Genomic DNA, 25974 nt, shown 5'->3' with positions numbered 1-25974 from the left:
AAACTGTTCCTCAGCACTCAGTCCTGTAAATTCTTTTAATGATAAATAAATAAGGACCCAGAATCTGGCTGATTCTGATGCTTCAACTTTAGCATTTTGGCCACAATCATGTTGTTTTTTTAGGAGCCAAGCAACCATATTTACTCTAAACCAGCTGGTCTACCAACACCATCTGGCTTAGTCACACACACAGACAGCAGCTAATCAGTACTCGGTAACATCCATCTAAATCCTCAAATTTCACTAAGTCAGATCTCCACCTTCTTTAACGGTCTGTTAGTACAGTGACCTCACAGCAGCCATACTACTGGTCACATGATGTCATTAAAATGCTCCAAAAGGCTCCAACAGCACAAACACGGCCCAGAGGTCCAGTTCAGGGGAAGCTAGCAGTAGGGCTGGGCCATATAATAATAATAATAATAATAATAATAATAATAATAATAATAATAATAATAATAATGGATTGCATTTATATAGCGCTTTTCGGGACCCCTTAAAGTGCTTTACAATGCCACTATTCATTCACTCTCACATTCACACACTGGTGGAGGCAGCTACAGGTGTAGCCACAGCTGCCCTGGGGCAGGCTGACACAGTATGATGTTGGGCAACAATAAGAAAATGAAATATGGCGATAGAATATGGGTAAAACGCGCATGCGCAGTGCCTTTGTTTTCATACGCGCATGGCGAAAAAAGCATGACGGCGACGGAGAACGAGAAGAACGAAAGTGGATCGTTGAATGAAACGGATGAACCAGAACTGGTTTGTAAAAAAACTTCACTGGTGTGGAACTGGTTTAGCTTTCGTCCGTCAGATACACAACAAAGCACTATTTTTGGTAGCGCATGCTAGCGGGCCGTCGTTGTTACCATGTTGTTTGGAAAATAAGTTGCTCCTAAAATCCTTTGATTTTCTGAAAAGTCGCCAGAGCCCCTTATAATTCTTATGTATGAACTCTGGTTGTGTTTACTGACCTGGAAACGATTTTATGTGCACGGCGCTCGAAATTCTGTCAAATGTTTCAGTACGACTTTGCTAAGCTACGAAGCCGCACCGCTTAATGGATTGTCGGAGCATTATGGCTATCGTAGGCGGAGCCTCGCGGAGTGATACGTGCTGTGCTTCAACATGTTACCGTATTGTGTGTGTATGACCTCTTTTTAAGTTTTGTGGATATTATACATGGTTATGCTGAGGATATGTCAGCCACTTTCCACTGGAAATGCCTTTTGGTTAAACTGTCAGCAAAGAATTTGCATTTGCACTGTTACATTTTTATATAACTTTAATGCACATAAAACAGCTGCTTGTTTAAGTGAAAATACAGTGATGTTTTTTTTTTGCACTAATAAAGTTGTGGAGTTGTAAAGTATTTTGTCTCGCGTCAGTTATATCGTCGGTTATATCGTTATCGCAAATTTTCAAATATATATCGTGATAAATATTTTTGGCCATATTGCCCTGTCCTAGCTAGCAGACAGCTAGCAGCTGCAGCTGTGTCACCATCCACCTGTCAGTCAGAGAGGCCACGCCCCTAATAATGCAAACTTTAAAGAGGTGATTTGCTGTATATGGTGTATCAGGCTGTAAACATGTTTACTTCTGCTGTAAAGTTTTAACGTGGGAATCTATGGGGACTGACTCACTGCTGCCTCTGCTGGGCATCAGAGGAACTGCAGGTATCTGGGCCTTTCAGCCCAGGGTGTTTTAAAAACATTATTTGATCTCTGAAAAGAACTATTTTGTGTCAGTCGGACTTTTTCTTCTCCTGAGGAAACACGCAGATGTTTCTAACAACTGTAATCATGGTTCTATTACAGCTAAGCGTCCCCGTAAGGCACGACAGAGAGCCAGCCATCAAGAGCTAACACGCACACACACACACACACACACACACACACACACACACACACACACACACACACACTGACAGAGCAATCTGAGGGGTGATTTCTGTGTGTGGTTGTCATGGAAACAAAAAGGCAAAAGGGAAGAACAAGGGCCATGTGCTGCTGGTTCAGACACTGTGTCTGACCTCTGAGACAGTGTTTACGGGAGAGACAGACGGATGGATCAGAGTCTATGTCTGGAGCCGGAGACAAGCCGAAGCGCCTGAAAGGGAGGATGGAAGGTCGGAGACGCAGGAGTACTTCTGAGGCGACACCTGAGGTGGAAACACAGAGGGTGGAAGCAGCCGAACAGATGGCGCCGTCTGCTGTGTGCAACCTCCAAACGCCTCCCGATGACACTCGGGGCGAGAATGGCAGGGACATCCCATGATGCTTCACACCCTCACATCTAATATTCTCTTTCAAATAACCTGCATCTCCATCTGTGATCCTCCTTCAGAGCAGAATCCAGCCAGATTAAGTGCTGCACACGTCATCAGACAGTACAAACTAATAACAATAATCCCCTCCTGAGGCATCTGAGTGTGTTGGCTTCCTGTCTGGGTGAGGCTCATTTTTTCTAAAAAAGTCACCCCAGCAGTCCAACTCGGTCACACATAGTAACGCAGCCGACGCCAGCTTTTACACCTCCCACAGCTTTACGGCTTTGCACTGACTCATTACTTCCAAGAAGAACTGTGAACATCCAGAGAACCTGTTAACAGCTACAATCAGCTGTCATCACATCACAAGCACGAGCAGGGATCGGTCACCGGCGAGGTTCCGCTTCAATGACAGCCCTCAATACCTGAACGCCGTCACAGACAGACGAGGACAGCAACAGTACGCTGGTCTGAATAATTGATTTCTAAAGAGAGACCCAAAGATAAATAAAAGCTGCTCGAATGTTCAGTACAGCTCGTCTCAAAAGGGAGACCACCAATCATCCTGAGGATGGAGAGCTGAAGCCACAGGTGGACCAGGTGACACACAGATACACCTACACCTACTGAAACTTTGAGTTTTAATTCTTCACATAGACCCTGTAAACAAAAGTCCATCCTTCTGCCATCTTGGCTTGAACTGAACTAAGCAGTGAGCGAGTCTGGGTTTTACCAGAGGGCTGTAACATTGAACGTAACTGTAACGGTTTAATGCAAACAGACACTGAAGTTTGATTAATCACAGGTATAATTTTACAGGTTTCTGGCTCTCAGGTAAACACACGTGTTATGATTCAATAATACAGCTAGTATGATAAGCAATCGTTACATTTTAAGTTGCACAGTCTAACCCTTCCATCACTGCTTTAGCTCCTCCCACTTTAACACAACCACTAAACAGCAGGTGGGTGGAGCTTCTATCCACTCTCTGTGACATCACACAGATCCAGGAGTAGAAAAAAGTGTGACAGACAGAGTGTTTGGAGCAGCCTGAGCTTTGGGCTCAGGGATTTTTACGTTACTGTTTAACATGAAAATGAAGCAGCAGCAGACACATGACCGGAAATAACTCTGTGACATGAATGTGCAGGCATGTGTCTGACCTGAAGCTGATCCCAAACTACACCTGAACAGTCTTTTCATAAACATATTGAACCTCACAGGTGGTGCACTGATCCTCGGGTTTACACTCGTGTCCCAGCTCCTGGGGTTTTCCGCTAAGACCACCCCTGCAGCTCGGAGTAAAGCCCTCACTCGTGGACACCCTTTTTAATTTCTGCAGAGCTCGGTCAGGGTCACAGTGAACCTCCAGAAAACCCAGCTGTGCCCTGCGGGGTCCAGGGGTCACCACCCTGCAGCCCGTGCCGTGCAGGACTCACACCCAGAGGAGACAGGCTGGAGACGTGAGGATCTCTGGTCTCGCAGAGAACAAAGTGTGTGCACAGCGCTCGTATCTGCACATCAACACCCTGAAAGTGGCTCCACGGTGGAAGCAGACGGGAGGAGCAGCTTCCCTGATATCTGACACCAGCAGCGGCTGGCACTCAAACTCAGCCCGAGGAAGAGCAGCGGTGCGGGAGGACGTACCGTGAAGGTGAGCCGGTGAGCGTCGCCGTTATTCCCGCGGAACCAGTCTCTAAATCCCGCTGAAGCAGCTCCGCGGTGCCGCTTTGACTCCAGCCGAAGCCCCGAGCAGCTTTCCGTCTCTTCTCCCGTTTTTCTTCTCCGCTCTGGATGGAAAGCAGCGAGGGCAGAAAAGGGGCGGGGCTTCATCGGCCGGCCAATCGCCCGTCGGGATGACAACAATGCACAGCGCTGAGCCAATCGGGTCAGGCGCCCAGCTTCGAGCCGTTAGCTCATTGGCTGTCTGAGCTGAACGCTCCCCTGGTTGAAAGCAGAGGAGCTCAGTTCACTGAGAGCTGCACAACAAAGCAGAGGAAGATCAGAAAGCTCGGCAAACACTCAGAAAAGATTATAATTAGTGGAATTATGAGCTGTAATCAGGAGGAACACAAACACAGCAGGATGCTGTATCTGAGGGTCGCTACTGATTTTTGTTGATCTCAGTTAATATGTAACTGAGACCAACAGTGTGATCTTATGTAGATTTTATTTAGAGTCAGATGCATTTGTCTTTGCACTAAAACGACTGAAACAATACAAATGCATACTAATATTACTCTCGCTTTTTCTCATCCCTTTTCCAGCATCTACTCGGTCCACTGCGGTCCTGTGGACAGCACCTCCTCCGGCTGAAGCACATCTTCCGTCCAACCTGTCCCGGGTCTGTCTCATGGTCTCATTCTAACTGGACACCAGGAGTCATCACCTGCTGATTCACCTCTACTGCTTCCACTCCATGCAGAGCATCTGAGTGTGTCACATCACCGTATCAGGATATCGTCTCTCTGTGACATGACATAGAGCAAAGAGTAGAAAAAAAAAACAAACCGTTAGAAGCTGACAGTTATGGTGTGTTTTGGTGCATGTCCACATTATGATCATGAATTATGTGTTCAGCTCTGACTGATCTGATGGTCTGTGTCTCCTCTGCTCTGTGAATTCAGGCACCAGATATAACCATGGAGACGAAGGAGGAGGAGGTGTCACCACAACAGACCTCCTCCTTCAGCTGGGTTTGAAGTCCAGGAGCTAAACACAGACTGTCACTACTGCTGGAATCTAACCTGAAATCACTGCCTGAGTAACTGGCTGTAAACTGTCTGAGGACTCTGAGGGTGAGGATTCAGAGGGCAGGATTTAGTGGTGTCTGCGCGTCCTTTCACATTTTCACTCATTGAGTCTGTTTCACTGACAGAGCCGCAGATAAAGGGCACAAAACAGGAACTTATCTCCTGAAAGCCGCCCTGGACAAAAAGGATGTTTTACTTAATCAGCCTAAATAAGTGTCATGAGACTGTGTGAACTATGAGGAGTAAACAGAGACCGCGGTTTGCGCCCTCTGGTGGCGAGCACATCAACTGTTTCAGAGTCCGCTACGTAAACAGCTGGTTTAACCTTTGGGTGGGTGGGTGGGGGGGGGAGGGGGACTAATAGCGCCCCCCAGCATTCCTCCAACTCAATGAAACAGTGATAAGGTCAATCAGAAACAAACTACACACGTGAAACTTCTTCTGCGCATGCTCAGTCAGGGTTCTCATGCCACTAACTCCTTTTCTCTGAACCAAACTCTCGATGTCCTGAGCTCATTCTGGACTCACTCACTTTAACACAGCAGCTCCTAAATGGGACATTCTTATATATCATCATCGCTATTAGTATTATTAGTATAATATTGTATAATATTAATATACATTAAAAAAAAAAAAAAAAAAAAAAAAAAATATATATATATATATATATATATATATATATATATATATATATATATATATATATATGTATTGTATAATATTAGTATAATATTTTTGTATTGTTGTTGTTGTTATAAATATAAAAATAAGTTAACGTCAGTGAAAAACTCCAACATAAAGATTGTTTTTTTAATAAACAAGAAGAGAGGTCCGTTATGTTATTTGGCTGTACGGATCTTTGTAAAGAAGCTAAGTTTCATCTTCCTCCCTCCCTGAAAAACAAAAATCTCTCGGGGCTTTTTTGCTTTTCGTTTCGACTTTAGATTCATCAAGCTGCTCAGATTAACACCGGAAATAGGAGCGGTGGACGCCACATTCAAATTAGAGAGTTGCCTTTTATGCACATATTTCAAAAACTGTAAAACCACATGAGAACAAGACCCCCAGAAAAAACGTATAGACTGGCAGATGATGACTACTTGGAAATATTGTTATTTATAATTTAAAAATTACAAAATTTGTGATGTTTCTTTCTTAGGGTTTAGTTCGTTTCCTCTGGCGGGACTTAGTTGGTTTTGTTTATTATTTTGGCCTGGGTTCACCCTGGAGCTATGCTTCCCTGAAATCACATTTTTTACTCATAGCTGGTTTCGGGTGTTTGGCTTGGGAACCAGGGCGGGTACTTGCCTCTCTCTCCTCCAACCTTATGTGCGTCTCTACACGCCTAGACTAGGGGCGTAACAGAAAACTTGAGAGATGTGCGTTATCACCAGTCTCACAAGCACAAGGACCCTGAAGTAATTCTAAATCAAGTTTTCCCACTCCACGGTCAGTTACACAGTTTCTGTTATGCCACAGTGACACATCTCAGATCTGATGAAAAAGGACGAGTTTCCCCATAGAGGCAATGGCTTCTTTTTTAAACTTGAGGAGATTTTATTTTGAAAAATAGATCACCGGATGTTGCGCTCGTCGGTTGATGGCAGCTTGACTCCTGCTTTCATCTCCGGTGAGGACACACAGGTAACCGCTCCAGGTGTTTAAGCGACGGCTGCCCCACTGTTAACGCTCCGGGCGGATTCAAACTGATTAGGTGGGGTATGGTTATTAGCTTGAATGCGAAGCTTTGACGAGAACCGGGAAAAAATGGTATTTGGCGAAGTAAAGTTTGTACAGTGCTGTTAGCAGGCAGGGTTAGCTACAGTCTGGCTGCTAGCTCAGGTTAGCCGTGCTAACAGAAGTAAACTAATGTTGGCTTTAATTTCCAAAGGCGCGTTACATTTCCGCGCGGTGTTAGTTTGTCACTTGCGCTCTTTAATCGAAAAGGTGACACCTGACACGTGAGGGATACACTTATTCACAGGAAGACAGAATCAGATGCTAGTTTAGCAGAGCAGCTAGCCTGAGCAGGATGCCGTCCGCGCCGATGGACGTCACACAAGACTCGCCTTAAATTCGGTCCGGGTTACGGTTACCGTGCTGATCCGGACCGACATGCAGCTGATAATAAATCTTTTTAGGTGGTTCTTAATGCCCAAGGGTGCCTCCTTTAATCCGGCTGTAGTGTTATACTTGAATTAACCCGTTAATGTCTTGTTTTCTAGACTTTGGTGAAGTTGGTTAGCTTACAGTGTTTACTGTAAACACGTTAACCGAGCGGAGAGAAACGGGAGCTATCCCCACACACCGGACATCAAACCCGGCAGGTAGGCTGGTGAGGTGATGCTCTGTGGTTCTTTAGCGGGACTCTCAAAGTTTCTTATCGTCGGCTTTAGCAGAACAGCTAACGCTGTAGCTGCCAGTGTCTCAGCTCTAGCTGAGCGGCTGCAGCATGTTTGCGCAGGAAAGTCCGCTCTGATGGTAGGAGAGAGGCTGAAGGTGTCACTCACAGGTTCACCTGCACATTCACGCGGTCAGCTCGCACTCTGTGACTCGGGCAGTCGGAAGCTAACTGCTCATTTCTGCTGTAAAGCAGTTAGCTGGTTAGGCTAGCCTGCTAGCCCGGGGTAAACTTCAGTGAGTTTGCGCCGCTGAAACACGTTATAAAGTCCATTTTAGAGATTTTTAAGCTTCTTAAAGTATTCCACCGAACGTTTTCAGGGCGTCTAAACTATCAGCTGCTACTATTAGTGGAAAGATGCTAACGAACTGGTCTGTTTGTAGGCCTGAGTGTAAGTTTTATTCAGCGCGTGTGTGCACTGAACTCACACTGTTACCATCGTGCGTACAGGGTCAGCCTGCTGCTGCTGCACACGCGTGTTTCACTGTGAACACAGTCCTGCTGTCTTTGTGGAGAAGCACGAGCTCCTCATCCTCTTCATCCCGTTCAAGCCATCAGGCTGCGGCCGAGCTGAAAGTCTGAGCTTATTTCACGCAGTTAGGGTTTATTCCACGAGAAAGACTTATTGTAAAGTTGTATTGTTGACATTGACAGCAGCTGTGGCTGGTCTCTGTTATAACAACACTTTGAATGAGGAGAAGGATTTAGGACAGAGCACCAACAGAGGTCCATAAACACCTGGAACACCAGTTGATGCTTAAACAGTGTGTGGTAAGTGATGTGCATTTACCCGCGTGGAACAACAGCAGTGGGTTTAATCACACAGTCGGAGAGGATCAACCCTGTCTGAGAATAAATCACAACCTGCTGTTGTACACCTGAGGCAGGTGAAGAGGGGTTTGAGGTCACTGTCAGTCGTTGTCAGCAGGAAGGCGACGCTCACCGCCCAGAGTTTTTCACAATATTTGGAGTGATGTCGACGTGGATTTAGTGTTTATTCTTCGTCAGTGTGAAATCTTTCTCACCTGTTTGATATTGTGAATAAGATGAAACTATATTTCCTAATCTGAAGCAGACCTGAATGGAAATACATGTCAGACTTGGCCAGAATTAGAGACATGAGAACAACTCCACTGTGTCCACCCACCACTCTGACCTCTTCAGTAAACCCAACTGCAGATTTGAGGGTCAGATAATTGATTTTATTTCTCCGTGCTTTGACTTCCATCATGTGGTAATCTCGTGTTTGCTCTGACCTTCAGCTCGTGACCGACGCTGATGGAGACTTCCGGAGTTTGCGAGCTCGATGTGGGGACGAGACGAATCGTAGGTGGCAACGATTCCCCGCCCGACCTGGACAGCCCGTCTCAGGTGAGTGTGGACGGCTCGTCGTTTGTGCTGCTGCTTGTTCATGTCTGTTCAGTGACCTGTGGGAGGTTTCTGTGTTTCCCTCAGAGTTGGGCTGTCAGATAAATAATCCCACGTGTTCTTGGTGACAGTATAATCAGCTGATTCTACACTCAGCGGACGAAATTCATCTCCTCCGCGTTGTCCTGCAGCTGGTAGTCCTTGTTCTCCACCTGCTGCAGATTCTGAGTTCAGACCAGAACAAAGATTACCACCAGCTGCAGTCCAGCACAGAGGGGCGGAGTCTGCACAGAGCGAGATCTGTGAGAGAACTTGTTTAAAGGATAACTGTCTAATAGATGGATGTGACTTTTGTTAGGAGGAGGTGTCTGAGTTTGGTTTGGGGCTCTCCTGCACCAATGAGGAGAGGGGGGAGACTCCAGGCCGAGAGGACAGTCCCAGCGACCTGGTGGAGGCGGAGCTCGATGCCGGCGGAGATGCGAAGAACAGAGAGGACAAAGCTTTTGGTATGAGCAGAACTGTAGAAGCACTGAACAGCCGGGATGCGTCTCTCACCTCAGGAATCACATTTAAATATTTACATACAAAATTTAAAACTGAATAAAACCAACACGGAGCGTGTGAAGCTTCACGTGTCTGACAGCACTCACACAGATACTGTGACACATATTTAGACTTGAATCAGAATCATTCAGCTGTGATTAGACTGCTCTTTGTTTAGACCAGAGAAGTGGAAGTTTTACCAAACAGGACATTTTTGTGTTAAAGCTTTTCTATTCTTGTGTCACCCGATGTCAGTTTCTTCCTCGTTGGTCCGGTTTGTTCAGTTTTGATCTTCCGTGTGGTTTCAGGGAAGGAGGTGGTTCTTCTGATGCAGGCGCTGAACGCTCTCGCCACTCCCGAGGAGAAGCTGGCCGCTCTGTGCAAGAAATACGCCGACCTGGTGAGCCGCAAATCCGACACACCGACACTGAGCAGATACTCCCGACACCTGGGAGCAGGTGACAGGAAGCACTCTGTCACCATGTGGTGTTGGTCTGGGTTTCTCAGTGTGATCTGGAGCACGTGCTCAGTCGCTCCGTTTCAGAGACATCACAGGCAGCAGATTGATTCAGATTTAGCGACACGGTGAACACGCTCTCAGCTCCTCCGTGAGTCGTGGTCGCGGCCGATCATTTCCCGCTCTGACAGCAGCGATCGTGGTAGTTTGGTTGGATTTCTGCAGAGCTCTGTGGGTGGATCAGTGGACACCCACAGAATAATAATCAGCAGAAGCTCAGTGTGAACAACAGTAATGTTTGAAAATAATCACAAAGCTTCAGTTTGTATTTTTGGAGCCACAGAAGTAAATGAATCCAACAAGCTGGGCATCTGGAAAAAGTATGGAGATGTTTCACGCTTCAGATTTCACGTCACCATCTCACACAAAGGTGACCTTAGACCTCAGGAAGCTCTCACAGACTTGGACATAAAGAAGAAGAAAGTACGAGGAGGTTGTCAGATTCTGGCATGAAGCCTGGTTTGACTGACTCGGATACGACTGGTGACACTTGAACGGCTTAGAGATGTCCCCTTTCAGATCAGGCTTCTTGGTGCTACATGTTTCTTCTAAGCCTCCACACACACCACGCTGCCGTCAGCTTCCTGTTTGTTTCCATAAACATAAAAATGACCCAGTTTGTTCTCTTGTTGCTGTCTTTCAGCTGGAGGAGAGCCGCTGCATGCAGAAGCAGCTGAAGGCCCTGCAGAAGAAGCAGTCTCAAATCGTGAAGGAGAAGGTGCACCTGCAGGGGGAGCACAGCAAGGCCATCCTGGCCCGCAGCAAGCTGGAGAGTCTCTGCCGGGAGCTGCAGAGACACAACAAGACCCTGAAGGTAGTTCAGCCGCCACAAACACCTGATGAGGACCATTTTACATTTGTGCAGGTGTCACTCCTCCCCTCAACCCCGCAGGAGGAGAACGCCCAGCGGTCCAGGGAGTACGACGAGCAGCGGAAGGAGGCCATGCTGCACTTCCAGATGACCCTGAGCGACATCGAGGTGCAGATGGAGCAGCACAGCGCCCACAACACCAAGCTGAGGCAGGAGAACATGGAGCTGGCCGAGAAGCTCAAGAAGCTCATCGAGCAGTACGAGCTCCGAGAGGAGGTGAGTTTAGGTCCCGCCTGCCGTCCAATCAGAACAGTCTGTTTCTGCTCATGAAGTCAGCGCTGGTTGTTATGAAGAGGATTAATGCTGCCATTAAAAAGGCAGAAATGCATTCTGGGTGTCACAACAGACTCGGCCTGGTTGTGACACTCTGTCTGCACACTGACGTCTGCAGCAGGTGATCCTGGTTCTGCTCATGCTGCAGGTTCTGGTTGGAGTAACCCTCCAGGACCCTCATCGCCAGCTCCAGACTCTGGCCACAACACACATGGTCAAATAAATTGATTGTGGAAGATGTTTTAAACTTAAAAACAAGGCAGTCGCTTCATCTCCCAAAGATGGAAAATATGTTGCCTCCACGAAGGTCCTTTAAGACGTCTTAGATACACATTTAAAGGTCTTACAGACAATTACGGTCTTAAATCTACTCTTCAGTCATGTCGCAGTGAGACAACACTGAAGGTTTCATCGCCTCGGCACATTCAGGTCACTCGCTGTGACAGCGTCCTGCACACCGAGGAGAAACATAACCAGGACCTGAGAAGCTTGGCTGGGATTAGAGCAGCAAGAAAAACGTTGCTTTTGTAGTAATCTTTACAGTCACTCAGCTCCTGCTGCAAACGAGATTTCTGTTGTTTCTCTGCAGCACATCGACAAAGTGTTCAAGCACAAGGAGCTGCAGCAGCAGCTGATGGACGCCAAGCTGCAGAGAATCACCGAGATGATGAAGGAAGTGGAGGAGAAGCAGCAGCGTGAGAGAGACTTTGTGAGGATCTCAGTTTGTTCTGGTTTTTATCGCAGCTGTAAATGAGCTCAAGTGTCTGAGAGACTGTGTCTGTGCCGCTGCAGCTGCTGAAGGACGCCACCGAGTCCAGACGCAAGTGTGAGCTGATGAAGGAGCAGGAAACCCAGCTGAAGCAGCAGGTACACACACACACACACACACACACACACACACACACACACACACACACACACACACAGGTCAGCTGGATCGTCTCCATTACTCACTGCTCTCGTCTCTCAGCTCTCTCTGTACATGGACAAGTTCGAGGAGTTCCAGAGCACCCTGGCTAAAAGCAACGAGGTCTTCACCACCTTCAGACAAGAGATGGAGAAGGTGAGTCACCTGCGTGTCAGCGTGCGGTTACCTGCTCACCTGTCTGTGTTTCTAAACTCTGTGTGCCTGCAGATGACCAAGAAGATCAAGAAGCTGGAGAAGGAAACGACCCAGTGGAGGACCAAATGGGAGAGTAATAACCAGGCGCTGCTGCAGATGGCAGAGGAGGTGATTCTTCTTCGTGGGCTCTGTTTTGTTTTCCTCGAAACGTTTAAAGTGACCGATGTCGATCTAAAATGAAGATGGAGGCACGTTTTTGGCCTCAGATGTTTCAGACACACACTTTAGAAATGCCGGAGCAGACGTAGGAGAGCCAGACTGATTAGTGTCTCGCAGATCAAGTGTTCAGCACCATCACAGCCTTTAAAACATAAAGGTCCAACGCTCGAGTGCACTCGTCTGAACTCGGGAGCTGAAAGAAGCAGCCACGCTGAAGTGCCAAAAGCTGCAGTTCCTCTGATGTCCAGCAGAGGCAGCAGTGAGTCAGTCCCCATAGACTCCCATGTTAGAACTTTCCAGCAGAAATAAGCACGTTTACAGCCTGAGACACAAACTGTTTGGTCTCTGTGGATCATTTCCTCCTTTATTACACCTGTACGGTGGAGGACGTTCCTAAAACACGCCTGGATTAAAGTTTGTTTTATTAGGGGCGTGGCCTTCTTTTTTTTACTTGAAGTCAGTTGTTGATCCCACACACACTCTGCTAACTGTTTGGCTACTCGTAGTGAATTATATTGGCTCTCTTGTTTAGGGGAGCTTTCTGTAATTGGACATCCTTTAGTTGAACACCCTGATTCTGACCAGGCTCTGATCTCTGGCCTCTGAAAACCAGCATGATGGTGGTCAGAATGCCAGTGTCGAGACCCGACGCGGTGATGTCACAGGAGCTTCATCCATCTGATTCTTCCTCCTACATGAAACTGGACCTGACTGAATGTTGTTGTTTTGCAGAAAACGCTGCGTGACGGTCACTTCAAGGCTCTGCAGGGGAAGCTGGAGCTGCTGGAGAGGCTGTGCAGAGCTCTGCAGAAGGAGAGGAACGACCTGAATAACCGACTCAGCCTCCTCCAGGAGCAGGGAGACAAAGGGAGCGCCACATCTCCTCAGGCCAAGCCGCGAGAGCCTTCGGCCGAGGATGGAGAGGATTCGGAGGATTCGGCGCAGGGTGACGGGCCGGAGACGGCGGCCGTTCAGGAAGCTCTCAGACCACCTGAAACAGACCCGATGGCGTCTCCTGGTGACAGCGAGCCTGCAGAGACGGCGAGCACGCCGCAGGACTGAGCTCACCTCGCAGCCTGCGTGGAGGTGAGGGGGCGTGGTGGGAGGGGCTTCACGCAGCTCCAGCCTAGTTCCACAACTAGCCAGAAAACCATCTTCAGTGGAGATGGAGCTCTTTTTTTTTTTTTTAACATAGACCTCCTCAGATTTCTACACAGAAGCTGAAGCCGTGTCTCTTTGTGTGATAAATGATTGTATCAGATTCTCTAAATCGTGGCCCACGGTAACGATCGGCACTTCTTCATACTCCCCGTTTCTACTCGATCTTTATTTTCATAGGGAACCTCCAGGCGGGCCTTCGATTTCTCTCCTCACACGCCTGAGTATGACTTTGATTTGAGTCGGACACGCTGTCGAGTGTCTGAGGAAACGGGACTGGGGTCAGAGGTCATCTGACCGACCACAGGGGCGGGAAATGGCAGAACCTCGCAGTGTAGTTGGTTCTAAGTGTTTCCAGCAGATTGAGTCTGTCTGCTGCAGCTGCGATTTCAGTCAGTCTTAAATTTTATTAATGATGAATGAGTCTGTGGATGTCTCCTCCACCATGATGCAGCTCCACCTGCTGCACGTTCAGGTGAGAGGAAACTTTCAGAGGACAGTCAGCGACACTGATCCACGGTGCAGCTCTGATCACGTTTAAACGAATGTTTAGAAAAATAATCAAAATGATTCAATTTGAACTTTATTGAAATGTAGGAGCTTCGGTCTGATCACACAAATGTTTTTTGGTTTTCATTAACAAAACTGGTGATAACAGGAAGTGACTGTAGTTTAACGTCACGTCGTTAATGTCACGCGGCTGCCATCGGGACGCAGCGGGATCGCTTTTGAACCTGCTGATAGGCACCGAGTCGGCATGACGACAGCCTCTGTCAAGTGTTTAAAAAAACAAATACAAACCATGAGTTTTGGGCGTTGTTTGCTGCCCCCCTGTGGTCAACCAGTGTCATTTCTTCTCCTTTGAAGCCGTTCAACACGTTTCTGGGGATCATGCATGTGTTTTGTGTTGAGGAGCGTGCACGTGTGAGGAAGAGTCGAAGGCCTTCGTCCTCTGAAAAGTGATTTCATGTAAATTATGTTTGGAAATGATGATGGGCTCTGTGATCTTTATACTGGAAGAAAAGCTGAATGTGATTTTTCTTTTTTTAATGAATCTGAATAAAAAAAAGAAATGTTGGTTTCTGTCAGTGATGCATATTATTAGGAACACCTGGGTCTGAGCAGGGGTCAAATCCCGCTCCGGGTCATTCTGTGGAGATTAAGTCATCAAGCAAGAAATTGTCTCAAACATTCATCTCTCTTCACCTTTTCATCATTTATCAGTTTTCTTTGACCAGGTCGTTAAAGTGGATCTATTTTGTTTCTATTCTTGGACTGTACCAGACCAGCTTTGCATGATTCAAAATAATCCTTCTGTATATCATACCTGGCCTCACTGCTGCTGAAATAGGCTGGTTTAGCTCCTCCCACTTTAAGACAGCATTCTGATTGGCTGCTTCTTGAAAAACAGGGCACCACCTCTCTGTGACATCATCCAGATTCAAGAGTAGAAAAAACTGAGACTGTTTAGAGCAGCTGAGCTTTAACATGAAGGACACAACGCAGGAACAGGAAATACACGACAGGAAGTGAGCAGAAGCAGGTCCACTTTAACTCGGGGTCACCCTCGATGGTCCCGCCGACGTGTCGACCGTGTTTCAGAGCGTCTCCGGCGTCGGATGAGGCTCTCGGCTTTTTGATGTGCCGTCGTTTAAAAAACGCTCCAGCTGCTTTCTGCGCTGTTCTCCTGCTGCACATCTGTAATTCAAACCACACAGCAGCGCCCGAATGACTCAGGCAGTTTGATCCGTTTTCATCTTTTTCCTGTCAGGTGATGGTGTCTGTCTCCGCCCACCACAAAACCTCAGCACGACCTTTTATCGAGAACGTTAAACTTTATTGAAACAGCTGCGAGAACAGCAACGCTGAAAGTTTGAAGGAGCGTTTGGACCCGTCAGATTCACCGGTTCTGTTTTTATTGAACTTGTTCCCCCCCACACACGCATAATGAAGGGGCCAGATAAAGTCACATGATCAGTGTTTGGACCTGTCAGGTAACGGATTGTGTTCGACATGATTTCACCTGTGACCTCTTTAAAAGACTGTACATGGAGGATGGAGGTGGTGACGCTGGGGACCAAGGTTGCGGCACGTTTCTTCTTTCTGACTCTCAGGTAATGTCAGAATCTACCTCTGCAGGTGAGACTGAACAAAGAGGCGTCACAGCTTTGGAGAGCTTCTTGTTTGACTAACGACCCCTCGTTACCGTGTTCCTACAGTCTGTCTCGCTTTTCAATAAACGTTTTGTAGAATTTGCAGCGCTGCTGGTTTCTGTTCTTTGATTCCTGTTTGTTCCTCATGTTGATCAGGTCGTTGTTTTCATAACGGCACAAATGATACAGGAGCTGATGGTTTGGCTAGAGGCCGGATCTTAAAGAATTGCTGAGACGCATTTTTGGAAAAGTTACAAAAGCTTTATTGCGATCAGAGGTGCAGGAACCAAAAACTAAAGTTTCACATCATGTAACAGAACAAAGGTCTGTTTCCCTCGGGTGTAGGAATTTAGCCAAATGCAGGGGTGAGGAAGTACCGAAGGAGCGGGAGGCGAACGCAGCGGGAATGTTTGTTTGGAGGACGCGTCGTCAACTCGGGAACATCTAACAGGAGCTGCAGGTGGAGGAACGGAGCAAGCTATGCTGTAACGCTGCGTTTCCTTCCGTCAGCCCTTTTAAAATGAATTCACAGCGACAGCGTGCACACAGAGCCAATCCATCGAGCTCCGCCCACCCGAGAGGGACTTCAGTTCTTTTCCAGGTGCGTCGGTGCTTTTGGGTACCGGGCAGTGGTGAAGCGAAGCGAGACGGCGCCGGAGTGCGAGACGCCTCCAACGCGCCGCGCTGCTCTTTTCGCACTGAGATGAATCAGAGGGAGGGAGAGGACGGGTGGGGGTCAGGGGTGGAGCCTGTGCGGGGTTATGATCCCTGAGCCTCCAGCTCTGACGCAGGTGTGTTGTCGGGCTCCTCGTCATTGTAGATGTTCTCTGCCTGCAAGAAAGGAAGGAACCGTTAGAAGCAGCGCTGCAGTTCCTACCTCAACACGGGCGGCGTGAGAGATCGGCAGGAATCTGATGAACATCAGACGAACAGTCCTCTTTCCCCCCGATGTTAAAAACATTGCACTCTGACATTGTTGAAACTGGCCTGACACAATGATGGACCTTCTTCTACCATCATAATTCATATTTACATGCATATTAACATTTTGAGGCTCTCGCTGCAATCCAGCGGTTTCTCCAACTGTCCACAGCTGTGCAAACACTCTCGGGTTTGAAGGGTTGTTTCTCCAGACTGGATATTTCAGCTCCACAGGTAAAGGTGGGATTTGTGCTGCTCATGCACCAACCAGAGCATCCTGACGGGTAATATCTGCACCTCATACGTGAACAGCACCAAGCAGGACAGACGAGCTCGCCGAAGAGTGGTGCGCTCTGCCGAACGCATCATTGGCTCAGAGCTCCCTCGCCTGCAGTCTATAGACTCTGTGCGCCTTAGCATTTGCTACTATTCACTCCTTGTTCAACAAAGTAGCCAACTTTATTTTTTACAATTATTACAGATGTTTTAAGGCTGTAAAAACCCCTCACTGTACACTTTGTACACGTTTCTCAGGAAGGCATGAACATTTTCACTTTTCTCTCTTCTTTAAACTCTCAAAGTTCAAACCTTTGTAGAAAAATAAGTCCAGTATTATAGAATGAAACCACAGATCAAACCCTGTTTTCAGGTCCAGAACACGGAGTAGAGCCGCTGCCAGAGAATTCAACATTTATGAATCAGAAGTCCAACTAGGGATGGGTACCGGTATCCGGTCCCATGATGTCACTGGTTCTGACATAAACGGTAGTAACCAGACCGAAAAGCAGCGCACATTTCGGTGCTTTATTTCGGTGCTTTTTTTTTCCTGAGCTGTGATACACTTCTAGCCAATCATTTTACGTTTCCGATGATAGTAGGCGGGGCCAGGTACGTACGTTCTTTTAGAGCAGAGCTACAGATTAAAAATGTCCAAGGTGAAGCGGTCAAAGTCTGGCTGTACTTCACAGCAAAAGATGCAAACTCAGCAGCAACAAGTGCTTTAAGCTGATACTGTGATACTGTCAAAGGAGGTAACACCAAGAATCTGATGAAACACCTGGCGAGGCATAGCGTTTTTTTTAAAAGCCCAGAAATGCGCCGTATTTGATAGCTTGCTGCGAGACCTCACACCGAGCACATCTACTGCGGGTGGGTTGCCTGTTATGCAACATCCCCCAAAAACACGAAGAATAGAGTCCTGGCCCCTAGCCCTGCCAGTGTAGCAGAAATGATGAGGATGATGATGCAGCAGCAGCCGTTCTTCTCTGCGTGAGGAGCTTAATGTTGTTCGCGTGTAATTTACGTTGAGTAGGCTAACCACGTTATTACATTAATGCATGTAAGGTGAACTAGCAAACACAGACGTAGTTACATGCGGCTGTCTTCTTGTTTGATGGCAGATGCTCCCTTCACCCTGGCCAAAAAGGCTAAAATGATCAAAGAAAAAGTGGGAAACAGTTAAACACGAGAGGTTTAGGACAAAGTTTGTGTTTTTTCCATTGTTTAAGCACTGCTTCCAGCCAAGAGTGATACCATATATGCCCTCTAGCTGCAGAAAAGGCACACATTGTTATCTTTTTACAGAAAAACAGCTGAACATGAGAGGTTTTTGGACCAATTTTGTGTTCTCCATTCTTTAAGCACCGGCACCGTTTCAAAAGTACCGATTTGGCACCGGTATCGGATAAAACCTAAACGATACCCATCCCTAAGTCCAACTTTTTGTGCGATGGTTAGTGTCTTTAGAGTCACACTGTACTGTATAGGAGAGATGGCACGGAGGAGATTGACAATGCGCTGTATACAAAAAAAGGCAATGAAAAAAGAAATGAGTGAAACAGCACAGCTGCGTTATAGTGAGGGACCGCTGTAATTTTGAAGGTACGTCACAACATACCCTTTGTAAATACTAATGCATAGAAACCCTGATCAGCAACCATTCATTTATTTTTTTCTGTGGTTTTTTTTCACAGTTTGTTGACATGCTGTGTAGGTGTGGACTGATATCGACACAACGGGGGAAACATCTGGCTTTCACTGTTGTTTGCCTGTAGATTGAACATTTGCCTGTTTAAATCATAAGAACTGTCACTATGCAGAGATGTGCTTCTGCTGCAGTGATGCACAAGCTGCGACCGAGGCAAAGCTTTGTGACGCTGCACAGCTCAGCCCAGAATGCACAGTAGCTACAGCGCTGTGACCACGGAGCTGATGAGCTGATCGAGGCCTTGAACTAGGGCTGGGCGATATATCAAAAATTTATCGTTACCGATATTTATGACTCTCATCGACGTCATTTTGCCCATGTCGGTAAATTCGGTATTTAAAAAAAAAAGAAAAGGCATGTGCAGGTTGGCGATGTTCATGTCCCTTTAAGACGCTGTGCTACGTTACAGACTTGACGGGGTGGAGTCACATGACTCTACTACCTGTAACAAGACGAGACACGGGTGAACAAATGGAGGACGATTTAAATGTTGAAGCAGCAGCGACGGAGGTAGAGCTGGTGGAGGAGGAAGAGGAGACGCTTGTTAACAAAAAAAATGTTCAAGCCCAATTTTAACTATCAGTGTTCTATTGAAGTTTTTTGCAAACAGCACTATTTAATGTTTTTGTTTAAGAGTTTATAGTTTTCACGAGTCACATGGCAGTGCTTAGTATTTATTATAGTTTTTTCTGTGTTTAATTGACATTTGTGTTTGTGACATTATTTGTTTACAAGTTATAGTACCTCAAGGCCTTAGCAGAGATAGGCCTTTGTCCATGATGGCATTACATTTGCACAATCATTGTTTACTTTGTGAATAGCCAATGTGAAACATATTTATTATTAAACTATTTTGTTTACAAGGGATACACATTTTTTAGAGAGCATGGTTACATATTGTATCCTACACTTTTTATTTTGTTCAGTTAATAAATCTTAACCACTAAAAGTACTTACTACTATTGTCTTCATTTATTTTCAGTGACATTTTACAGTCCTTTAAAGTGGTAATAATATATTTGCAATGAATAGGTCTAGGGGGAATAATATTATCAAAATAACTGGAGGAACTATGCTGCCTGCCACAGCCCCATCAAATGAAGAAAACAAAAAACGTTTGTTTTTTTGGCACTTGGGGTGGTTATCGTCCATTTATCGTTATCGAGGTTAACTGCTCAATTTATCGTGATATTGATTTTGGGCCATATCGCCCAGCCCTACCTTGAACGCTACAACCGGGACGGCTCCAGTAAGACAACATTCCCAGTGTCTCTGTTAGTTTTCAGCACGGATCCTGCATCACACTCAGCCTCCCTCCAAAACCTCGCAAACCATCACCGCACCCCGAGTAGGTTTAAATAAATCAATCTTTGTTTGGAGGATCAGACAGCCGACGTTCTGATGTTCTTGAAATCAAAACGACCGTTGGCGTGCTCGTGACACCGTTTCTGAAACATCTCCGAACGAGCTTCCAGATGTTTTGGTCTTTGGCGCGAGTGAAACGATATTCTGTTTTCCTGAAGTCGGCTTTCACAAGTCGAAATGACATTTCCATGTCAGAACTCCGAGCTGCTGCTGTCGCATCACCCACCACTTCATCTGATCTGTTACCGTCACACACTGTGTGTCTGTGTGTGTCTGTGTGCGTCTGTGTGCGTGCGCGCTCACCATCTGCCACACTTGCATGATGTTGTCCTCAGACACCGAGCAGATGATCCAGGGCTCGTTGGGGTTCCAGGAGAAGTCTGAGATCTTTGCCGTGTGGCCGCCGTGGATGAACTGATGGAGATCAGCAATGACAGGTTAGAGAGGCGGGGCTTTGTTCTGACAGGAAAATGATGCACCTGCTGATCACACCTGAAGCACTCGAACACTCTCTGCTTACGTCACAGTATCTGAGTAAGCGCACTTGTCTCATCGAAAGGTCAAAATGAACTAAAACATGTTTGTTTTTTAGGTCAGCCATGATCATGTGATCAGAATAAAGACATGCGAGTGTCACCTAAAGACGTGACGCTGACATCATCACCTACCAGGAGCTCTGGCGGGCCGTCTTCAGCGTCCTCTGCAGACTGCTCCTCCCCAATTTTGCTAAAACGACACAAATCGATATCAGTATTTTTAATAAAAATACATTAGTGTCATTGTCTCAAGCCCCGCCCTGATCTGAAGCTCCGCCTGACAGCGAGGCATTACCTGAGATCCCAGACATTGAGACGCCGGTCGGTGCCGCTGGATGCCAGGATCGTCTCGTTGTGAGGAGACCATTGTACCTAATAAAAAGGACAGGAAGGCCTCGCCATCATTTTTCCGATCACGTGTGAGTCACCGACGAAGCCTCACAAACACTTTCAGGTCTCACCTGGAAAATTTCATCTTTGTGTGACTCAAAGGAGTGAAGCTTCAGTTTGAGGTTTCTCAGATCCCACAATGCAACAGTCTGACAGGAAGAAAAGCACACACACCTCAACATATACGAGTAATAGAAAAAACTTTATTCTTACGATGACAGGAGCAGGTGGGTGTGTCCTCTACCTTATCGGCAGAGCCGGTGGCCAGGATGAACTCGCTGTAGGGATTGAAGCTCAGACAGTTGACCTCGGCGGTGTGAGCGTCCACCGAGTGGCTCGCTTTGGACGTGTTGTTAGAGCGCGTGTCCCATCTGAGGATGGTTGGAGGCGGGTCAGAGCCAGCAGGTTTGATCGCACAGTTAGAAACAACCACCACCTTTAACGATCACTTACATCATCAGCTTCTGGTCGTCGGCGACGGAGCCAAAAAGTGACTCGTGGAGGAGATGCCAGGAGACGTCCTCCACGACTGCCGTGTGGCCCGTGAAGATGGTCTTTGCGTCCAAGATCTTCCCTTCTTTTGGACCGCCCCCGATGTCCCACAGGCAGATGGTCTGAGAGGAAGAGGAGGCGGGGCATGTGGAAGTTTTATGAGCAAACAAACATGAAATATTTAATTGTTCCGTAACTGCATTCGTCTTCAGATGATAAAAGCAAAGACGATCGTTCTTATTCCTCTGAATGACTACATGTAGAGTTTAGTGTCAACTGTGACCATCAGTGGGAAAATCCACTCGTTAACGGGACTGAGCAGCAATAACGAGACGACTTCTGTACGTCACCGCGTGACCGGGACGAAATGTTTGGCTCACCGGAAGAAGCACCTGCTACTTTCGCTCTGGAATTTTTTTCCTTGGAAAATTGATGAAAGACAGAAATATTTTTGATCTTATCAACTTTTTAAAATTAAAAGGGCCTTTATTCTGAAAGTCCCAAAAGTCTTGACAGCATCCAATAAGAAACTGGAAGCTTTTATTTTGAAAAGCTGGCCTTTTATAAAAGAATTTTAGGTATTTTAGTTTGAAATCTGACATTGAGCATCCTGGTAATGTCCTGCTGTCGGCCTGTGTGACTTCTAAACCCTTAAACTTGACCCTCACAGGGACCCTTCTTCAGTTCGTGTACTGAAGCTAAACGATGATGTCACGTACGTGGTCGTCGGAGGCGCTGAGCAGGTTGCCGCTGAGGTTTGGATTCCAGGAAAGGCCATATCCTTCTTTCTGGTGACCTTTCAGTCTTAGGTCAGGATTACACTCCCCGCTGGGATCTGAAACGCACACACACATGCCTCGTCATGATGCGTGAGGGCGTTTGATTTTAGCATGTAGCGAGCAGCCGGGCGGCGACCTCACCTGGCTTGGACGGGTGTTTAGTGTAGTCGAAGACCAGCACGTCGGAGGTGGGAGTCTTGGTGGCAATGATGCAGGGGTTCTGGGGCATGTAGCGCGCTCGGTTCACTTCGCCTTCGTGGTTGATCTTTATCTCGATCTCGATCTTCCCGCTGACGGAACCGAAGCCGCCGAACTCTGAAAGATCAATAACGCTCAGATGGAGAGGAACAGGCGACAGCGGCATGACCGCCGTGTCCTGACCTACTGTACCCGAAAGCTGCTCAGCGGCACGCTAAAACACTAATGCTACCTGTGGGAGTGGCGCACCTTCAGCACACCTGAACAAAGCATCAACGTACCTGCTGGGAGACACAACAACACAGTGTGAGTGCACAGATCTGCTAAACCCCTCCCTTTCAGACAGGAAGTAACTGTAACCAGCACATAAACATGCCCTTCCTTACCTCCTTTCTCGCTGTCGTAGTGCGACGCGTCAAACTGGGCGTCGTCGTTTGGAACCTGGACACTCGCGATAACGAGGTGGTTCTGCTCGTCTGACGTGTGCGTCCCTAAAACTAGCCTGTGGACCGCGTAGTCCTTTCCCTCCGGCCTGTGGAGAGCGCCGAGTTGAACCGTCACCATAACTAGCCAATAAAGCAGCAGCTTCGCACACACCTGAGCAGCCTTCTTTTACCTGTTGACATCCGGGAGCCACTGCACCGTCAGGCTGGGCCACTCCAGCGCATGCGTCATCACCAGGTCGTACAGGAAGGGCGTGTTCTTCTTCCAGATCTTGTACTCCTCGTTGATGACCCGCTCCTCCACCGCATCGTCGTACACTTCAGAGAGACCACAAGGTGAGACACAGGTACACGCGTCTCATCCTGACTGTATGTGAGCTGCAGACATCTGCTCCTGTTCTGCAAGTCTTTGACCACATTTTTACAACTGCCTTAAAAAGACATTAATAAGAGAAACTCTTTAAAAAGAAATAACGGTATGTATAGAAAAGATGAAGATGTTTTGGTCCAATCAGATCGTCCAACACACGAAACACAGTACGTTTACACAAATCAGCTGTTAAATCTCACATTAGAATTATCGTCACTCCCACTGTGCTTAAGATTTTTCTTATATGTATTTTACTGTATTCAGTAATCATCTGTACACTGTATAGTATTGTTCTTATTAATGTTTCAAACACTTCTTTAATTCACCTTTTCTTCGTGTCCCTTCTGCTGATGTGAAAAGTGAATTTCCCCAGTGTGGGATGAAATAAAGTCTGTGTCTATGTCATGATGCCATCCTGCTGATGTTTTGGAGTTTTCCCCTTTTTCTGCGGAATTTCCCGCAACTTCTTATTTATATAGCGCCTTTATTTATATAGCGCCAAATCACAACAGCAGTCGCCTCAAGGTGCTTTATATTGTACAGTAGATCGTACAATAATAGATACAGAGAAAAAGCCAACAATCATATGACCCCCTATGAGCAAGCACTTTGGTGACAATAAAACAGTGGATCGCTCCCGAGTGTTACTGCCCAGTGATGGATCAGCCTGCTGTGAGGAGGAGAGACCTGTGAAGGTTTCTACCATCACCTGATCACCTGTGACCACGAGCTGCAGGCAGCAACTGAAACAACACCATCGAGAATGCAAACAACAGAAATGAGCTTCCTCTGAACGGCGTCCCAGCTTTAGAGATGTGGTGAGGTGTTTCGTGATCTGGGAGAAGAGCCGGCAGGACTGGGACACGCTCTGAGGAACTGATGCTTTCACTGACCGCTGTCGGCTCAAAGTAAGGAGGCTTTACACCAGCTGACCGAAACTCTGCTGCCCGACTCGTCACTGGGACCAAGAGGAGAGGTATGAAGCTCCGACCTGCACGGCTAACACCTTTGGAGACTTTGATACCTGAAATCTTTGAGCTTAAACATCTCCAGGCTTCAGTCAGCCTGTGGATTACTGTTTACTTTTACTGTATTTTAAATTCTGATTTAATAAGCAGTTTCCATTTTTTACCTCAGTTATTTTATTATTTACTCATTACAGTAGTCAAATTACTGTATATTTTACTCTATTTTTATTATGCATCTGCCTCGTTTCTTAACACATTAGTTTTTACTGAATTAGTTTCTAAATGTAGTCTTAATCTGCTCAAACTATTTAAACGTTGAAAGTGTTGCTTTTGTGCTCTTTTTAAGTTATTATAAATCGCTTATTACTGCATAATGATTTTACTCTGATTTATTGTCGGCTCTGACCGGACTGAAAGGTGCTGACAATAAAATCTGATTGATTGATTATCTGATTAATAATCACGTGATGCCGCCTTCACAGCACTTTCATGTATGAAACGTTACCGGGGAAGCAGAGTGGACCTGGACTGGAGCAGTTTGGGGTTCAGTCAAAGTGGCTTGCTCAAGGAGTCCTGACCAGCCTCACGTGCAGGAAACAGACTCCAGCTGTGTGCGTGCTGACTAACAGAGGAGCTGCTGTTCGTGGTGAGGCAACAGCTCATTAACGTCAAACCGGGTCAGTTTGGAGATCTGACGTCATACCGAACTCAAAGACTGGGCGTTCAAACGCGCTCGTGTTTAAAAACGGAGGCTTTAAACCCGGGAAAGCTCGCGCTGACAGCTCTGATATTAGCATGTGATGCTAACATGAGACCCTAACAGAGTTTGCGCGCACAAAGCGGCGCGCTCGGAAAACAGGCCAAAGCAGTTTTTCGGCGCCGAGCAGCGGCCGTTAAACGTACCCTCTTTATCGGCCATTGTCCAAACTCTGCCCGCGACTCGGAGCCGGACGGCAGAGAATCCAGGAAGGCGGGAGTTCTGTTAAAACTGCTGCTCGGGGGAGCCGCTGCTAAACCCAGAGTCCTTCCCTCTCAGCGCCGGATTACGGAGGAGCGCTGCGCATGCGTGAGCGCGCGCATACTACAGGGGATCAGCGCTGTGCACAGACTGCGCAGACAGGGCATGCGCATCGAAAACAAAGAGAACACAGAAACAGCGGAGTACCAGGACCACGGTGATGGGCACAGGACCAAAGGCAACAGTACAGTGGGCGGTGTCACGTGGGGGCGGGGTCGAATATCAAATTTACACTTTACAAGATTTACAAGAAACTGGCAAATTCATTAGAAAAAAACCCCCCAGTATTTTTTAAGAGGAAGGAACAGAAAATGTACAAGGAAAAATGTACTTTTTTATTTTCTTAATGTGGCCTACAAAACAGACAGTGAGCAGTTTGCCTCTGACTGGAGGTCTTATAATGTCTCACAGTATAAGTACTCAGCATCTCGCCTAAAATCAACCAAATTTTGCTCCAAAAGGTGAACCGTTATTAGATATTCAGATAATAAAGGTCTCGTTTAAGTAAACCTGAATACAGGCTGAGATCACACCTGTGGCTGCTTTTCATGTTCTTTAATCCAACAGATGAAGGATGAAAAAGCAGCAGTAAGATGCTGTGATGTTCATCGGGAAAAGGTTTTATAATCCAGAGGAAGAAGCAGCTGAGCTCTCTGCAGCTCTGATGAATGTGACAATATAAAGAGTTAAACTTCACAGAGAAGCAGCTCTGAGGTGTGACTGATGCACATTTAACACACCTGTGAACAAACTACAGCAGACTTACAGATCCTGCTATTAAAAGATCATTCCATACACACAAAAATGAATTTAAAAAAGCCGGTTTAAACAGAGCTTAAATATTTTTATTTTCTTTTAATTTGTGTAATTTTAGGATTATAATTTTGATTGGATGTCTCATACAGATTGG

The 25974-nt window shown here is 46.7% G+C and overlaps 3 protein-coding genes across 10 annotated transcripts in view; 1 reads left to right on the top strand and 2 right to left on the bottom strand.

Moving 5' to 3' along the window:
* The window catches only part of ccdc102a (coiled-coil domain containing 102A), a 47770-nt gene extending 43637 nt beyond the window's left edge, over positions 1 to 4133 (bottom strand). Inside the window, exon 1 of one of the 2 annotated variants that reach the window (XM_026177125.1) lies at positions 3926 to 4133. In XM_026177125.1, the coding sequence (XP_026032910.1) occupies positions 3926 to 4111 (186 nt within the window). In that variant the 5' untranslated portion in view covers positions 4112 to 4133. The remainder of the gene's footprint in view (positions 1 to 3925) is intronic. The other variant, XM_026177126.1, reaches the window with a different exon arrangement.
* A 2482-nt stretch (positions 4134 to 6615) lies between these two features.
* Positions 6616 to 15698, top strand: txlng (taxilin gamma). Of its 6 annotated transcripts, none has more exons than XM_026177106.1 (12): positions 6616 to 6675; positions 7257 to 7358; positions 8695 to 8803; positions 9159 to 9306; positions 9652 to 9743; positions 10504 to 10674; positions 10753 to 10947; positions 11594 to 11713; positions 11797 to 11871; positions 11975 to 12067; positions 12140 to 12235; positions 13019 to 15698. In XM_026177106.1, exons 3-12 carry the CDS (start codon positions 8711 to 8713, stop codon positions 13346 to 13348), a joined length of 1413 nt encoding a protein of 470 aa, XP_026032891.1. In that variant the 5' UTR covers positions 6616 to 6675; positions 7257 to 7358; positions 8695 to 8710; the 3' UTR covers positions 13349 to 15698. The 6 variants fall into 6 exon arrangements, with proteins under 6 accessions (XP_026032891.1, XP_026032884.1, XP_026032876.1 ...); XM_026177091.1 differs by lacking the exon at positions 6616 to 6675 and adding an exon at positions 6682 to 6745; XM_026177111.1 differs by lacking the exon at positions 6616 to 6675 and adding an exon at positions 6764 to 7172.
* A 138-nt stretch (positions 15699 to 15836) lies between these two features.
* On the bottom strand, positions 15837 to 25147 carry rbbp7 (RB binding protein 7, chromatin remodeling factor). Of its 2 annotated transcripts, none has more exons than XM_026177124.1 (12): positions 24950 to 25147; positions 22882 to 23026; positions 22652 to 22797; positions 22209 to 22382; positions 22008 to 22123; positions 21250 to 21410; positions 21041 to 21167; positions 20868 to 20945; positions 20702 to 20778; positions 20539 to 20596; positions 20174 to 20284; positions 15837 to 16428 (listed from the first exon to the last, which is right to left on the bottom strand). In XM_026177124.1, exons 1-12 carry the CDS (start codon positions 24963 to 24965, stop codon positions 16357 to 16359), a joined length of 1281 nt encoding a protein of 426 aa, XP_026032909.1. In that variant the 5' UTR covers positions 24966 to 25147; the 3' UTR covers positions 15837 to 16356. The 2 variants fall into 2 exon arrangements, with proteins under 2 accessions (XP_026032909.1, XP_026032908.1); XM_026177123.1 differs by having other exon boundaries at positions 22209 to 22385; positions 24950 to 25146.
* Between the last annotated feature and the right edge of the window lie 827 nt (positions 25148 to 25974).

The sequence above is a fragment of the Astatotilapia calliptera genome, chromosome 1 (assembly GCF_900246225.1).
Source record: "Astatotilapia calliptera chromosome 1, fAstCal1.2, whole genome shotgun sequence".
Lineage (NCBI taxonomy): Eukaryota > Metazoa > Chordata > Actinopteri > Cichliformes > Cichlidae > Astatotilapia > Astatotilapia calliptera.
The sequence above is the reverse complement of the archived record's forward strand: the minus strand, read 5'-3'. Positions and strand labels throughout refer to the sequence as shown.